The sequence below is a fragment of the Melanerpes formicivorus genome, unplaced genomic scaffold, assembly GCF_026170545.1.
Source record: "Melanerpes formicivorus ecotype bairdi unplaced genomic scaffold, bMelFor1.0.p_v2 SCAF_10, whole genome shotgun sequence".
Lineage (NCBI taxonomy): Eukaryota > Metazoa > Chordata > Aves > Piciformes > Picidae > Melanerpes > Melanerpes formicivorus.
The window spans coordinates 19,830,689-19,848,964 of record NW_027142362.1 but is presented as its reverse complement, the minus strand read 5'-3'; the positions used below and the strand labels follow the sequence as shown (position 1 = coordinate 19,848,964).

Genomic DNA, 18,276 nt, shown 5'->3' with positions numbered 1-18,276 from the left:
AGAAACATTAGGTTTATTAACTTTTGCTTGGAATTTCAAATGATATATATGCTCTGTACTTATTCCAGTAAATTAGATCCTTCTGTCTGAGTCCATGTGCCCGTGCTGTTCTAACTCTCCTCTGGCAGTGGGCACAGAGATTCTCTTAGGGCCAGGATGTGTTGTTACCTTTGTGCGAACTGTAAAGAGATGTGGGTGAAAGGTGACAAACAATATTATCAGAGGCAGCCTATGTCCAAAGGTGCTCAGCACTTCCCTGTTGTGAGCAGTGAAACTTACCCTGTAAAGTCACTGTGTTGTACAATACTGTACAATCAGATAGCAAAAATGAGTTGAGTGAAAATGCCACTGTATTTTAAAATGGCAGCTACACTGCTAATTTTTTTTCTTTTTATATAAATTAGTGCATCTTGTTAGGTCTAAAAATTAGCATATTGTTAGAGTAGTAATATTGTGATACTGCTTTCTGTAACATTAACTGGCTTGGGGTAGAACTCACCCTGACACTGCCTGGGCACTTAGTCTGAAATGAAGTCATAGTATCATAGTATCATTCAGGGTTGGGAGGTACCATAAGGATCATCTAGTTCCAACCCCCCTGCCATGGGCAGGGACACCCCACACTAGATCAGGCTGGCCAGAGCCTCGACCAGCCTGGGCTTAAACACCTCCAGGGACGGGGCCTTGACCACCTCCCTGGACAACCCATTCCAGGGTTTCACCACTCTCATGGGGAAGAACCTCCTCCTCACATCTAGCCTGAATCTCCCCACCTCCAGCTTCATTCCATTAAAGTCATGTTGGTTGTTTCTCATACTATAAACATTTTCTGCCAGTCTGTCACAGGCCTGTGCTAAATTCAGTGATATTTCTATGATAATCTTGTGGGAAAGGTTCCAAAGAGAGCCTTAGTATATTGTGACTTGGATTTACTTCTGTATCTTTTAACATACATGGAGAATTCTCTACTTTTCAGTGGCCAAGCAAAATTCCTGTCAAATGCTCTATTAAGTAAAGTTTTAGATCACTCTATTGTAATATACCATGGTTTAGGTTCTGTGTAGTTGATTTAGAAGTGGCCATTTTGTTTCTTTGGGGAAAAAAAAACCAAACAAACCAGACCTCACTTTTTATTTGCAGCTTAAACAGGAAGTACAGTGACATTTGTCACAATTTTACTTTTAAAGCTCTTTATGAAGTTATAAGATCTGTCAGCAGAGTATTTAACAGACTAAAGTTCTGGGTTTTTTTTTAGTTTCATTCCATAAAGTCTTATGGAAACAGCAAGATGCTTTCCCTGCAGTGACCTTGCCATGCTAATATTTCTGATCTGTTGTTTCAGCTATCCTATTCTAGTGTCTTTGTAAGTACCGTGCTATTGAACATACTGTTTACTGCAGCTCAGATTAAATTTCTGCTCTACCAAATCTTGGTTTAGTCTAAAAAAAAAAAGTCTCTATTAAAAAAACCCCTACAAACTATTGCTATAGTCTGCTTACAGTTCTTTATGGCTGTGAGCTCAGACTTCCTACAAAAACCTTCCAGGAACAGTCCTTTTATGCATAATTTGGTGAAACTTGCATGGTTTTTAGTTGAGCTGTGTTTCATAAGTGAGCTGAGAGCATCTGAATGGATTGTGGAATCATTTACCAACAGAATCCTGTCCTGTCTGCTGCTGGGAAGAGCATTCCAGTACAATTGCAACTAGCAGAAGTAATCTCTGAGGTGTAAGTAAAGAGGGAGGAGAGTAATGATAAAATTCTGTGTAGTAGAGGAATTGTTCTAATCAGTTAAATTTGAGAGGAAACCAGTTTTATCATTTGTGTTTGTTTTTTAAGAAAGGCATTCAGCAAGAATTCTCAAGGGCTTTGCTGTGCAAGTTGATAAAAATGCAGCCACGAGAGGATGGAATTATTTGTGTTGTTTTTCCAAGAAAAAGAAATAGAACTGAAAAAGATGGAAAACTAGTGATCAAACTGACAGCACCACTGACATCACCATTTAAAACCAGTCTGATTTTAACAATGACAAAAAAAATCACAATGAACAAAACTGATGACATAAAAGCAATTGTTCTAATTGCAAATAAATTACCCTTCTTTGCTGATACTGAATAAACCAGCCTCTCAAATATAGAGCAGTCCTGCATTCATGTTAGCTGGACACTATGATCTGTGATTATACTTATGTCTATCAACTTAAGAATGTACACACGATGATTTCATAATATATTTTTACTTGAGTATAGATTATGCAAAATCAAAGCCAAGGATGCTGTAAGCTTATTCGCTGGAGAAAGGGCAATATGATGCTAACAGATGGTGAAGTTGGCTTGGCTTGTGACATAGACTGTAAAGTAACCACTTGCTGTCAGTAAATATAAATAAAATTGTTTCCAGTGTTAAAGATACCCTATTGAGTCAGAGCTCAGAGAATATATGACACTGCATAGGATGTAGGGACCAAACATAATTAATCATCCAGTTAGAGAAAGAGAGCCAACAACTGGCAAACTTCTCAAAGTCTAGTAATCCTAAAATTAGATCTCCAAGCTGTCTCTTGGCTTTCTAAGCACAGGCAACCACATCTGTGAGTTTGTTTGTAATAGCAAATAAACCTTTTAACTAGGCTTGCATTCCCACAACTGAGTACCTTAAATATGAAGAAAAAAGGACAAAACCAAAATTCATGTTTCCATTAAAACTGTGAACACCTTCTTATACCGCCAAAGCTGATTTTTCGGTTTTCCTTTAGAATCCTTCCTAGAGGAGACTGCTGGGTTTTGTGATATGGTGCCTTGTATACGTTGTTGCATCTTAAATCTTGCTTTTAGATACACAGAGCCTGTTTTGGGTAGGTGGAGGAAGGAGGCTGTGAGACTGTTCTGTGCGTTCGTAATTTGATGTAAACATGATTCCACAGTATGTGGAGAGGAAGCAGTTTAACCAGAATCGCTCAAAAATGTGGAAGTTCTTCCTTGTGTCTTTTACCTTCTGAATTGCAATCAGATACAATTTCTGTTGTCTTCCTACACTGTGTGGCTTTGAGACTTCTGGTGTGAGAAATTTCCTTCCATTGTTGGCAATGTGGTTCCACTGTTGAAGCCAGCTGGCTGTCACACCAATTGTAGTGCCTTTAACTTGGTTTCAAGCGTGAGAGAAATGCACCTCAGAGCAAGAGTTGAGCGAGGCTAGGAAAATCTCAGTGTAACCCTGTTCAAACATAATAAGCAGCAACAAAACATATGAGGGAGGAGAAGATTGAGGGACATGAGAGGTCATCTCCATGTCCCTTAAAAGCATTTGCTTGTGTCCACTCCAGTTTAATGAACTTTACCATCTGGTGCAGTGCTACCAAATGTGTTGATGCCAGTATTACCCCATTAATACTGCTGCAGCTTGGTGTACTTTAGATTGTTATCTTCTGTTCTTCTCAAATGGAAAGAGGAAACTTTCACCTTTTTTGGAGTTTTTCCCTTCCTACACCTGGTGTAACCAACATCAGAAAAAGATCAGTAGAGATCTATGGCACCATTCAAGTGAAAATACTGTATGGAGAAAGTATTGCTGTGTTTTGCTCTGTGCCATGGGCCACGAATGCCCCCTTCCAGCAGCCAGACTGTATACTGCTGGCTTTGCTGAGCCAAGCAGCTTCTCTTTGCAAATTCCAATCTCAAACAATCATCTCCCAGACTGGAAACAAAAGGGAATCCCAAGAAATGCTCAGATCCCCAGCTGAGCTTGTAAGTACTCCGTGAAAAGAAGGGTTAAACTGTCTTTCAATCACAGCGGTCTGTGTGTGCATCTATGCAGTTAAAAGACTGGTTGAGGTGCCATTAGGTTTTATTTTTGTTTCCTTTCTTGTGCAGGATCAGCCGGTGAATAAAATTGGAATGATTATAATTGTAATTCTAAGGATGTTTAGAGACATTAAATTAATTTGTAGGCCCAGCTGTATGTTCACCCCTTGTAATTGTATTTCATTTTTCAAATAGCATTACCTGCATTTTACAGACTTTGGGAAATTAAGTACAGAATGACTAAGGTGTTATTTTTCATCAAGTGTGCAGGAATCTAATTACTGTTAAAGTCAGTGGGAGGTTGCTGTCGAAAATCCCTTGCAAATCTGTTCCAAAGTAAATTATCCTGACACTTCTAGGGAGTTGAGTGTCGCCTCTTGCCTGGCGTAATGCCAGAGCACTGTCCTTTCCTAGCCTCACTTACTTTTTAAAGAAATTGAAAACATATTTCATGTAAAGTGTATCTGTCAACATGTTCTAAGATATCATATAGTTTATGGGAATTTCAAATTTTAACAACTACAAAAAATAGTCATAATAAAAATCCTTCACAGAATTCTATAATGAATGAAATTAAAATGACTACAGACAGAACACAAAGAGGTTGAACATGTAAAAAGGGAACATAGGTTAGGTATTTGGGGAAGAAACGGTTTGCTCCTCTCAAATAACAGAATTGGCTTCCTGATTTTTCCCCACTCTGGCCTCAGAGCCTCGGGTCAAATAACCTGTACAGTCATCTCAGTATTTTGTTTTCAGCATTTCATGAGAGCTACTCAGCTGTGTGGTGTTCCTGGAGTATCAGAGGAAGATCTATATAAACCCAAAGCTATGCAAACAGTTGCTTAAAGGCTGTCTTCATTTTAATACTCTGTAGCAATGCCATTGTTATGCACTGAGTCATTCAAAAATGGCAGGCTGCACTTCTGTCATTGTCTAAAGCAAGATTCTGCCCTACAGCATTACCCTCCAGAACCAGTATTAAAAATAAACATTGAGAAAAGAACAAGAAGTTATCTTGTTATTCTGGATTGTCCAGTTTCTCTCTTTCCCACATCCTCTCCTGAACTGCACAACAATTAAATAAGCTGAACTTGTGTTCCTCTGAAGCATGCTTCTGAAAATAGACTCCAAAACCACCCAGCAATATTGTCTCTGTGTTCTTATTCAGTGACATGTCTCTTAGATGATAGTAGCTATGTGAATTATAGGTTACCTTTATTGCTTGGATAAATTCCCTTACTAATGATGGATGGATTTGATGTTGTACCTAATTATATTGCAACTGACAGCTTACAGCTGCTATTGTTTATACTCTGGAGTTGTTACCACACTGGAGGACAGCCTGTGTTGAATCTGTGCCATGGCTTTCATACAGCTGTTGAGAAAATATTTCTGAAAGGGAACAAACTTCATGTAAAAAAAAAAAATTAGGACATGTCAGCCTTTGAGCTTATTTTGTGGGTGTTATAAATACTGATGTTTATGAGCCAAGTCATCTTCATTTCAGTGATATACTAAAACCCATTAATTTTGAAGAAGGCATTTGGGCACCTGAGGTGTGAACTTAAATTTCAAGTATAAAATCAGCCATAGACTGCCCATGTGAAATTAAGTGAATGGCTTAATTTCTCAGTGCTGTCAGCTCAGGTGTCAGATAGAGACATACTTTATGTTCTACTACCTTTTTCCTAGCATAGATTGAAAGTTTTGGGAAGCTAATGCTGTTTGATTCTTACGTGCTGAATGCAAATGAATTGGAAGTTGCATAAATGCTGTTGTCTTGGTGCTTGACTTTACAACTCTGTAGTCAACAAGAAATCCAAAGTGTGACTGACTGCAAAATACCAGTGACACCTCCTCTCATATTCACAGCTGTGAGAGTCTCTACATTAACTATTCATTGTGCCTGGTAGAGAAGTGGATCAATATGCTACCCCTTCAACACTTGTTCAAAGACTTTCCTTTGTGCTTGTCCCTTCTCCAGCCTTTAGCTCTTCTGTTAGTGTGCTTATGTGTATCAGTGCTTGGTAAAGCATTGAGCTACTTGTGTGGATATACCAGCTGTTGCTTTATGAGAGCAGTCTTTAAGGTCACCAGAAAATCCTTTGGTGCCACCCTATGATGCTTTACTAAAGACCCTGGGAATTCTGGAACAAACATAGACAGAGCAAATATGATCTGCAACAAGTAGGGAAATGGGTAAGCCTGGGTTATGGCCAGTATGTTGGGTAATTACATTGAAACTGTCTTAAATGTCCTAGGCTAAGAAATGGTGCATTTTTACTTTTCCTTGTGCCTTGCAGCCTTTCTACTGACTCAGTAAAGACTGTCTGCAAAAGCCTTTTTTTAAGGGATAAGGGAAATTGCATAAAGACTAGAACAAGAGCAGGTATAGTGTGTAGTTGTACAGTACACGTGCAAAAAGGGAAGAATAGATTACAAGGGAATGGGTTTTGTGATGAACAATTATCCCAGACTAAGTATGTAAAAAGAGAAGACAGGAATTCCTGTGCTGTGTCAGTATTATTTTGGTAACCTTCCAAATAAACAAAAATGTACAACCCCCACAGTATCACTGGACTTTTAAAATGCAAATGTGACTGTGTTCATTCCCATAATCAGCACTCATGGAATAGTATTTTCTCTCCAAACTTTGCTGGCAAAATTTATGTCCCCAGAGAGAATTCAAGGAAGCAAATACAGCAACATTAATACCGTGCATGTCTCCTCAGAAAGTCTCAATCAAACAAGATACATGTCTTGTAAAAAATAAACAAGCCCATGAAACTCAGTGTTTTACACAAACAGCTCTCTGCACTGCAGAATTAACTCCTATAGCAGAATGTTTAAGGCAAGATTTGGAATTTTGTAGCAGGGATTTTAGTTCTCAAGTTCTCTAGGGTTTGCATGTAATGATAAAATTGAGAGGCAGAAATATGAATTGAATTAATGGATTTGACAAATGACAGTCTGGGTTCCATTTGCATTTGATCATTCCTAAAATGCTAAATAAAGCTGTCCCATCCATCCCTACTTCTCTCATGAGCAATGCTTAGGATACATATGAAAATGAAAACTGCAAAGAATTACTTCAGGCTGCCTGGCTTTGTTTGAATCCTTTGAAACAAGAGGCTGCCTCTGCCATGGAGTGTTAGCTTTTGAGAGCAAGTGAGTGACAGCCTTAATTTTTAATTTCTTCCTCTTCAAGATGGACTCCAACCAGCTGTCTGTGTTAATGAAGCACTAAGCACATTATATAATTATAAGGTACTGAATATAATTGCAATGTGTACTGCATAATTTAAGTTCCAACTGTACTTGCATCTCTCATTTACCAAGCCAGTGAAGGACATAATAATATTGAAAACAGTAACAGCTCAGTGCTTCTACAGTGTAGTCATGGGAGGCTTGCACTTAATGAGTGCATTTTTGATTGTTATAGAGAGATCCTGGCTGGTAAAATCACAGTAGCTAAACGTTAAGGTTATCTGTAAGATGAATCTTTTCCTTGCAAGTCTGGATGTAATGCTCTGAGTAAGGAAATACTTGATATTAAAAGTGTATTCTGGGACTGGAGACCTGCCAGTTTCTGCAGAAGGAGATCTCAAACATTCAGTGCATTGTGGTAGGGGAGAACAGGACTGCTTCTGGGTGTGAAAATGAGCTCACTGTCTTGTTTTGTCTGTTTGTAAAGTAGCTGGACATCAGCAGACTGAACGTGAGGAGACAAAGACTTGGGTGGGATAGTTCTTTTGGTGGCAGGATCTTGCCTACCTCTTAGGCTTTATCCATGCCAGGCAAAGGTAACTACTTGACCATGTTGTTCTCAGAGGCTTCCCTGTATTATCTATTACTTTTCTAAGGCTTTCTGGCCATATAGCTTCCTAGAACTTTAAAATTTTTTTTCTGCCCCTTGGTGGAACTGCAATGGAATTTTTTTTTTTTCAGGAGTTTGATTCTATCAAATATTCATTGATAAGAAATGTGTTTCTGTTGAAGTGTGATTTCTGTCTGCTTTTTGGAGTTGCTTTTGTCAAGAGCTGATTACATTGTGTGGCACAGCACTGGTTATTCTTAATGTTAGGGTAGCAGTGTGCTGAGGTAGACACCTTTGTGCTATGTAGTGTACAAATATCTGCAGGCACACTGTGTGGAAGAAAGTAAGTCCCTTTACTGTTTTGCTGATGGGGCAGGAATTAATTCCTAGAGAGTATATTTATGGCAGAATTCAGACCGCTGAAGTCCCTCCAGTACTGTAGCTACAGGTCATCCTTTTCCCTTAATTTTTCTGACATAGAAGTGGTCTCCTAACGTGTCATGTGTAGACTAAATGCAAACACACAGTAATAGCTTATGATTTAATTTTCTTGTTTGTTATGTTTGTGGTGATCTTACTGTCATTAAGCATTTCTGAGATAGAACAGTTGTCTCTTACCCTTCCAAATGAGAGGAGCAAAAGGATCCTCTAAGCAATTAGTGTTTCATTCCCAGTGCTTGCCTTAGATAGAATTTGTATTACTCAAATCCTGCTTTTGCTACAGACCGTTTTTCAGTCTTAATTTTGATAAGACATGTCTCAGCCTGATTACAGTTATTTTTTCAGAAGACAGTTGAGAAGGGAGAAGGGCAACGAAGTTGGTGAGGGGCTTGGAACACAAGCCGTATGAGGAGAGGCTGAGGGAGCTGGGGCTGCTTAGCCTGGAGAGGAGGAGACTAAGGGGTGACCTTCTTGCTCTCTACAACTACCTGAAGGGGGGTTGTAGACAGGTGGATGTTGGTCTCTTCTCCCAGGCAGCCAGCACCAGAACAAGAGGACACAGTCCCAGGCTGCACCAGGGGAGGTTCAGGCTGGAGGTCAGGAGGAAGTTTTACACAGAGAGAGTGATTGCCCATTGGGATGGACTGCCCGGGGAGGTGGTGGAGTCGACAACACTGGAGGAGACTTGACAGGGTGCTTGGTTGCATGGGTTAGTTGATTAGGTGGTGTTGGATGATAGGTTGGACGCAATGATCTTGAAGGTCTCTTCCAACCTGGTTTATTCTATTCTATTCTATCAACTCTGTGGCCATAGTGCCATTTCTAAGTTTAAGCAATGCCTTTAAAGAGCATGAGGAAGAAAATTAAGTGTGAATTAATTTCTTGAGGTCAGTACGTTTCCCAAAGGTTATCAATCCTTCGAGTTATCTTCTGGCAGTTTCTAAAGGCAAATACTTCAGTGCATTCATTTCCATCCAGTGGTTTGTTGCAGACTGAATGCCTTAAGCCATTACCCAGTGAAGGATTGGTCATTTGAACCTTTTGAGATTGATCCTATTCATTTAAACATGAACTGCTTTTTAGAGATGGCAGCATCTATCCTCCTTTCATGTCAGACACTGCTTGGTCTTGCTTAATTTCACACACAGCAGGAGGCACTTTGTTATGTTCTGGTGACTTGAACTGCAGTCCTCATTGTTGTACCAAGAACAAGCATGGATGGTAAGCGGTGGCGCTTAGGGGGTTGCGGGATCAAGCTGTGTATATTAATAGCTTACTTGGAAAGCTGTGGTTTATATGAAAGTCTTCCTGTCCTTGCAGTGGCCAGTTTGCTATAGTGAAGAGATGTCGAGACAAAAGCACCGGCGTGGAGTACGCTGCTAAGTTCATTAAAAAACGTCAGAGTCGGGCCAGCCGGCGTGGAGTGAGACGGGAAGAAATTGAACGTGAAGTTACTATTCTGCAGCAGATCCTGCATGCCAACATCATCAAGTTGCATGACATCTATGAGAACAAGACTGATGTAGTCCTCATCCTTGAGCTGTGAGTAAGGGGGCTTCATATCCTCCAGGATGGCTTGAGGTAAATAGAACCAGAAAGGGATGTAGATGCAGCCAGAACCTAGAGGTGCTGTTCAAATGGAGCTGTTGCATTCTCTTGCCTCACAAATCTTGGCAGGAGAATTGAATTCGTTTCTGGGTAAACAGACCCCACCGGTTCATCCATGTGCCCTGGGGATACAGGTGCAACTTAATGTCAGCTGAGGCTATCGTTAGTGAGCCAGGGAGTGTTGCCTACTTGAAAACAGTTTACTATCAGAGAGATTACCTTCTGTCTGCCTAATACTGCCCTGATGTGAACCTTGGAGGAAGCACAAGTGGCCACTAAATGCTCATTTTGGTTTTCTTTCTGTTTTCATCTCTTCCAATACTGTGAAGCCGTGAAGCCATGAAGCCCTTTGCACAATTTGCAGCTTTTCTCAATATCCTTGTATTTTCCTCATTTAAAAGAGACTAGGGGTTAAGAGGGTAGGATGACAAGGGAAGAGTTCTTTTAATCCATAGGCTTTTACTATTGAGGATGAATATCGTGCAGGGTGGGAGTGAAGGAAAGCTGCTTACCCTTCTCTTGTGCCACCATGTGATGAGGAAAACCCCTACTATTTAGGTCCTGCAGACAAGTGAACCTCTCAGCCATTCTGATGCATACTAGATTTGACCTGTAAGGACGGAGGGGTCAGAGAAAGACCACTTGCTACAGCACTTGAGTACTTTAGAAAATTTGAATGTCCTCAGATTTCGTAGTGTTACTGTCAGTGTGTTAGTTTCAGAGGCATTTGGAGAAAACTTTGCAGTTGCTTAATGTCAGCTACAGAGTAAAAAAAATCTGCTGTGATAAAATTATTTGACTTTTTAATGGCATGAAAAAAGGGAAGCATCAAGCAACTGGTCATATACACTAGGACAATGAATTTGGATGAAACTTGACACTTGCAGGTGTTTCATGGTTGATGATCAGGGCTGTAACAGAAGTGACTTGAGGTGCACAGATAATGTTAAAGGATTATATCCAAAGCATTTCCTTCTGTAGAGTTCATAGTGGGTGCAGCTGCTCTAACCTGAGGAGTTAAAAGGGATACAAATTATCTTAGTACATGTGCCAATTGGTATGAATGTGTCTTTGTGTGACATGGTCTTCCTAATCTTCACTGAGAACCAGGGAAAACCTGACAGCTGCTGCACAAAGCAGAGGGTGGAATTGTGTGCTTGTATTCGTGAGACCCTGGAATGGAAGACAGTCCTCTGACACATGGAGGTTTGCTGGTCAGAATGTATGGTTTCAGCCTAAAGAGATGAAATTTGAAGGAGTATAGACATCAGTTTAAGCTTTCGTGGGCTGTGTCCTGTTATTTTGTGGAATCAATATAGAATCATAGAATGGTTTAGGTTGGAAGGGACCTCTAAAGGTCTTCTAGTCCAACCCCCTCTGCAGTAAGCAGGGGCATGAGAGCCTTGTCAAGCCTCATCTTGAATATCTCCAGGGGTGGCGCCTCAACTACCTCCCTGGGCAGCCTGTTTGAATGTTCCACTACCCTCATTGGAAAGAACTTCTTCCTAACATCCAATCTAAATCTACTCTTCTGTAGTTTGAAACTGTTGCCCCTTGTCCTATCACTACAGGCATTTGTAAACAGTCTCTCCAAATAGCATGTAGTTAACAAAGCTCTGAGTCTTAGAGGAGCTGTGTGGAAGATTACAGAATCACAGAATCAACCAGGAAGTTGTAGACAGGTGGCGGTTGGTCTCTTTTCCCAAGCAACCAGCACCAGAAAAAGAGGACACAGCCTCTAGCTGTGCCAGGGGGAGTTTAGGCTTGAGGTGAGGAGAAAGTTCTTCACAGAAAAAGTAATTGGCCATTGGAATGTGCTGCCCAGGGAGGTGGTGGAGTCACCATCCCTGGAGGTGTTTAAAAAAAAATACTGGATGTGGCACTTGGAGCTGTGGTTTAATTGTCATGAGGTGTTGGGTATTAGGTGATAGGTTGGACTTGATGATCTCTGAGGTCTTTTCCAACTTTACTGATTCTATGATTCTCTCAGTACCCTAAGATGGATCCCATCTGGTCCCATGGATTTGTGAGGATCCAAGTGGCTCAGCAGGTCTCTAACTGCTTCCTCATGGATTTCAGAGGGGCTGTACTGCTTGCTGACCCCATCTACCAGTTCGGGAGGCCAGTTATCCTGAAGCCCTCCTGCCTGACTGTTGAAAATTGAGGCAAAGAAGTTATTCAGTACCTCTGCCTTTTTCTCACCTTTAGTTACAATATTCTCCTCCAAGTCCAATAAAGAGTGGAGGTTTTTCTTGCCCCTCTTTTAGCATTTATATATTTATAAAAATGCTTTTTATTGTCTTTCACAGAAGTGGCCAATTTAAGTTCCAACTGGGCTTTTGCCTCTCTAATTTTTCTCCTACATGATCTAACAACATCCTTAAACATATCTCAAGTCACACACCACCACCACCACCCCTTTCCAAAGGCAATCTACCCTCTTTTTTGCCCTTAATTCCCTCAAAAGATACTTGCCCATCCAGGCTGGTCACCTTCCTCTTTGGCTCATCTTTTGGCACATCTTTTGGCACGTGGGCACAGCCTGTTCCTGTGCCTTCAAGAGTTCCTGTTTGAAGTAGGTCCAACTATCCTGGACCCCTTTGTTCTTAAGGGCTGCTACTCAGGGTACTCTCTGGGTTAGTTGCTTAAACAAGCTGAAGTCTGCCCTCTGGAAGTCCAAAGTAAGGGTTTTGTTACTGCTCCTCCTTGTTTCCCTGCATATTGAAAACTCCATTATTTTGTGATCACTGCACCCTAGACAGCCTCCTACCATCACATCTCACACCAGCCCTTCTCTATTTGAGAACATCAGGTCAAGCAGGACCTCACCATTGGTAGGCTCACACAGCAGCTGTGTCAAGAAGCTGCTCTCCATACACTCTAGGAACTTTCTGGACTGCCTCCTTTCTGCTGTGATAAGTTCCCAGCAGATATCTGGCAGGTTGAAGTCACCCACAAGAACAAGGGCTGGTGATCTCTAGCTGCTTCTAGGATACTTCATCTACCTCTTCATCCTGGTTGGGTGGTCTATAACAGACTCCAACCAGGATGTCAGTTTTGTCAGCCCTCCCTCTGATTTTAACCCACAGACATTCAATCCTTTCATCCTTTACTTCAAGTTCTGTAGTGCCAAGAGATTCCCTAATTATACAGGGCCTCCTCTTCTCCCTTGCCCGTCTTGCCTAAAGACCTTATAACCATCTACTCCAGTGCTCCAGTCATGTGAATCCTCCCACCACATTTCTGTAATGGCAGCTACATCATAGTTTTCCTGGTGTACCAAGGCTTCCAGTTCCTCTTGTTTGTTGCCCATACTGCATGCATTGGTGTACATGCACTTCAGCTGGGCTGTTGCTTTCACCACTGACTCTAGTTTACCTCACTCTGTTTCCTCTCTGGAGAGACTGGTTTCATTACCCACCCCCTTCAAACCTAGTTTAAAGCCCTCTCAATGAGCCCTGCCAACTCTGGTGCCAGAGTCCTTTTGCCCTTTCTAGATAGATTCACCCCATCTAGGTCCAGCAGGTCAGGTGCAGTGAAAATTGCCTCTTGATCAAAGAACCCAAAATTCTGCTGCTGGTGCCAGTACTTGAGCCATTTGTTGATGGCATGGGTTCTGCTGTTCCTTTCATTGTACACCCCTGCCACTGAGGGAACTGAGCAGAACACCACTTGCGCTCTTGCCCCATTAGTCAATTGACCGAGAGCCTTGAATTCCTTTTTGATTGTCCTGGTGCCCTTCTTATCAAGCTCATCACATCCAGCTTGGATTACCAGCAATGGGTAATAGTCAGAGGGCTGGATTAGCTTTGGTAGTCTCCAATGTCCTTTATCTGTCAATTCATCCTACTAAAGTAAAGCTGGAAGCAAGGAGACAGCCTCAGGTTTTCTGTTTACCACAGTTTTTAGGTGAAACTGTTTTTCTGTATGTATGAAGCATTATGATGTGCAAAGGATACAACAAATCCTGTCAAGCAAGGCTGATGGTAGTGCTGGGACCCTTGGTATGTGTCACCTAAGAGATAAGAGTCTCACAGGCTGAGTAACTGGGATTAATAGGAAAGAGGAGGCAGCAGCCAGAGACAGCAGTTGCAACATACTCCTAGGTCATAAAAGCTTCTCCCTCCCCCAACATGTTTAGTTGTAGCAATTAAGTTTAAAGATTTCTGTTCATGTTAAGTGTCCTGTGTCATGTTCCTTAGCAACTTCTTACTATGTGGGAGCTGTGGAAAAAATACCTAGTAACCAAAGCTTGAGTCAATGGGCCCTGTGTAAGCCTCAGACTTGGGAACAGTAAGGTATGCTGGCACCCACACCAACATTAGAAGCTAAGAAATAAGGCAAATGTCTTTGTGCTTTTGACACATTTACAGTTGACTTCTCCTTGCAGTTTTTGTAGTTGTTTGGAATAGTTTGTTCTGGAAGGGGCAGAGCAGGAATGATCATCTTGTCACCACCAGTGATGTGTTGGAGCCTGGGGTCAGAGGAAAGTTTGCATGAAAGATCTTAACAGTGCACAGTGTGATCTCACTTGTTCATGTGTCACAGCACTTAGTGAACACAAAGCATTTAAACCTGCTGGTTCTTTTGCAGGTGTTTAATCAAGAATCAGAGCCAAAAGCTTGTTTTGTTGATCTCTCAGGTCTTGTGCTTGAAGTCTGAGTGGTGATACATAAACAGGTGCTATACCTGAGCTCAAGAGAAACAGCTGCTTTGTGGGTGACCCCAATAGTAAATCTGAATGAGAAAAAAAACAAACAGTAATATGACAATGTCAACCAGAAACTGTAAATGTAAGCACAGTACTGAATGCCAACTGCAAACCATGTCTAATTCAATATCTAGATCATCATTCATAAAATATAGAAAAAAAGGCACTGGGCCTCTCAGTACAAGGCACAAACATGAACATTGAAGTCTAATGTACTAAATATGCATGGAAAGCATTGCAATTTGGATTTCAAAACTCATAGTGACTACTAGCACTTCCTTGATTTGGGAAAACCTAGATACCTTCCAACATGCTCTCAAAAATACAGCACAAAATAAATGCTTTCTTGTCAGTTATGTCAGGAAAGAATCTGAATTAGAACAATGTGATGGCTGTTCTGGAAAAAAAAAAAGAGATTTCTTTTGGCAGAACTTAGGCTTTGTGTTTCTGATGGCAACTGAAAAGAGAAGGAATTCTTTAATAGTTGCTATTACACCTTGTTCTACTTTCTTTGTCTCATCCAAAATGAAAGTGTTGAAAAATAGCTATTGAAATGGTTAACATCAAAGTCCACCTATTGGAATATGCATGTCAGTGCAGTCATTGAACAAAGTCCCATTGTTTGGTCCTTTATAATCCTTGATAATCAAACCTTGCAGCATCAATGAATTAGGGCAATTCATTTACAAGGGAGAGACGTGAAGCAAAAAAGCACATGCTAAATGTGAAACCAAAACTCTAGATTGTCTGCAAGACTGGCCTCTTTCTAATTGTATGGAGGTTTTTTGCTATTTGGATTTTCTGTGCTTACATTTATTTTATGGCTTCCATTACAGCAGATTACAGGACATATTCTGCTGTGTATTGCAGGGTTTCTGGAGGAGAACTTTTTGACTTCCTTGCACAGAAGGAGTCTTTGAGCGAAGAGGAAGCAACCAGATTCATTAAGCAGATTTTGGATGGTGTGAATTACCTTCACTCTAAGAAGATTGCTCACTTTGATTTAAAGGTAAAGATGCTGATTTAGACCTATTGTTAATTTTTAATGACAGACTGTACCTTTTACAATTTGTTAGATATCTGTGTCTGATAGCATGCCTAAAATAACAGGTAAGACCATTTTAAATGCTTCACAGCTAAGTACTCCAAGGAAGACAATGTCTTTTATCAGGCCTGTGCTAACTTTTGGATAGGCTTCTGTATTTACTGACTGAAAACAATAAATTCATCTTCACCCTTCAGCTGTTTCCATTTGTGGTATCATCCAAAGCACTCTGTTAAAAAAACAATCAGAAGTAAAAAATTTAAATGATGTACAGAAAGACTTTGTACTTTCTTGGCTATGTAGGGCCTTGAAAGAGCATCCTGTGGAGCTCTCTTCCTGCAATATTGGATGCCATCTATAGTTTTGGTCCTTGACTTTCCTATCAGTACAACTGGCCAAGGCAATATAGAAGGGACTGTTTCTCTTGACTTTTAATTGTGGCCTGCTTGGGTGACCATGGTTTTCTAAAGCTTGTGAGTCTACTGTCCTTGGAAATTAAGTTCATGAGACTAGAAAAAAGTGTTTTCTCAGTAGCAGACTCACAGCTACAGAACTGTCTGCCTCAAACGTTGTTTCTTCCAGAAATACATCTAGGATATGCTTATGCCCAGGAGAAAGTAGAATAAAATAGAGGAGGGAACTGTTTTAAAAGGAGGAAATAGAAAATGCTAGATTACGTGTTCCTGGTCCTAACTTTAAATGCAGGTTAGTTTATTGCTAAGTAGTTGCAACTGTGCTATAGATGGACTCTCAGATTCACAGGATATGTACACTGATTCCTTGTGCTAATTGTGTGCCTAATGCCATCTCTGTCTTAAATTGCTTGATTCTGAGTTGGTGTAAATGGCATATATGTAGTTGTTGGAAATGTTGCAGATCACATCTAACCTATGAAACTAGTTTGCAAACTACCATCCAAGTCTTTATGGGGTGCATGTGAAAAAGCATAGGAGATGTGTGAACTTAAAGGCTGTGCACTTGATTTTGAAATTACTATGTGAATCCAGAAGCCAAAGATTGAAAGTTTTCACTGTATTAGAAAAAAGTGTAACATCTGGTGGCATGAAACCACTGAGAGAATATAGGTGCAAGCTCTTCTACGCTGGTCTGGACTGCTTTTGATATTTAACACTGGTCAAATCAGGTGATCGATAAAAATGTTACAAGAAATTCAAGATAGAAATCACAAAAGATAAGTAAATAGTAATTCCACTGATAATTAATATCAAATGACCTAACACATTCACAGAATAACTCTCCAGGGTCTGGAGGGATTTGGTTTGGAGTTTTGCTAGTTTTAAATACGACATGTATTTTTAAGCAGTGATCTGATTAGGTAAAGGGTGATTCTTAATTATTTTTCACTTGACAGGACTCCATTGACTGCAGTGGAGCTGCAGTGATTTATACTCCCAAGAAATAAAGCAGTCCAAGAGATGGAGAATGTGACTTTAGCCCTTTCAGTCTGTTCTGTCTGCTTTAAAGTAGCTCACATCATGTATTTGGTGTGAACACACATGCCCTAGATCCATGGAAGCAAAACAAGACTTATTAGCCTGAGGCAGAAATATTCTTGGTCCAATGACTATGACAATAAATTATTCACATGCTCCCTTTTCCAGGGCAGCTCTGACTGAGAATATGTGTTAGCAAGAGCTGTTTCCACATTAGGATCTGCTCTGAAAAGACCAGGCAGCTGCCAGCAGGGAATAAAACTGTCTTACTGTTGCTCTTGAGCTTATGATTAAGTTATGACAAATTAATGCATTAAAGCTCATTATGGGAGATAAATTGACTTTGTAGTTTATTCTGAAACCTGTGAAATAGGACCATGATAGGGAGTAACTAAGGCTGAGAAATGTAGTTGAAAAAATAAAATTATTAAATACCACTTATAATTTGTGAAGAAAAGCAAAGTCTGTGGTTGAAAAAGTTAGCTTTAATTTCACAGTTCTAGCTTCAGCTTTCCCCTATAATGCTGTGGGCAGTGCTACATGTTCTTTTAATAGCTTGCCACTGTATATGAGCTGGGACCTCTGATCCCAACTGTTTCCATTTTCTGGACTGTTCAGACAGTAAATCCTATCTCTTTCCTGCCACCTTCTTAGAATCATTAAGGCTGGAAGAGACTAGTATGATTATCAAATGCAACCATCAACCCAACACCACCATGCCACTAAACTGTGTTCCAGAATGCCATGTCTACAGATTCTTTTGGACACCTCCAGGGATGATGACTTCACCAGTTCCCTGAGCAACCTGTTCCGGTGCCTGACCACTTCTTTCAGTACAGAATTTTTTCATAATATCTAATCTGAATCTCCCTCAGTGCAACTTGAGGCCATTTCCTTTTGTCCTACCACCTGATACTAGAGAAGAGACTGACCCTCACCTCACTGCGACCTGCTTTCAGGTTGCTGTAGAGAGCAATGAGGTCTCCCTTCAGCCTCCTCTTCTCTGGACTAAATAGCTCCAGTTCACTCAGACTCTCCTCATAAGACTTCTCTGCACCTGTGCCAGCACCACAGCATCTTCCTTGTAATGAGGGACCCAAAACTGAACATGGGATTCATGGTGCTAAGTGCAGGGGCATGATCTTTCAGTGGGTTACCATACAGTATGGGGACAATTGGGCAGAAATAGAGAGGCTTTCCAGTGTAAATTCCAAGAACAGATAAAGTACTGTCAATCAAATACTTAGTGGTGCAGCTCTCAGGATCAAGCAATGGCAGCCTATCCTTGCACCAGGTATCTGCACTGCTCCAGCTACGTGTTAACTGCTCTTAGGTGTGCACCAGTTGTTGTAATGGAGGCAAATCTGTGGTGTCAGGGTGAGATCTCACACACTCCTG

The 18,276-nt window shown here is 40.8% G+C and overlaps 1 protein-coding gene across 4 annotated transcripts in view; it reads left to right on the top strand.

Annotated features, from left to right (window-relative positions):
- DAPK2 (death associated protein kinase 2) overlaps positions 1-18,276 on the top strand; it is a 50,952-nt gene that overhangs the window by 15,096 nt on the left and 17,580 nt on the right. For all 4 annotated transcript variants that reach the window (XM_068144089.1, XM_068144088.1, XM_068144086.1 and 1 more), the window contains exons 3-4: positions 9,381-9,602; positions 15,250-15,388. In XM_068144089.1, coding sequence (XP_068000190.1) covers positions 9,381-9,602; positions 15,250-15,388 — 361 coding nt within the window. The remainder of the gene's footprint in view (positions 1-9,380; positions 9,603-15,249; positions 15,389-18,276) is intronic.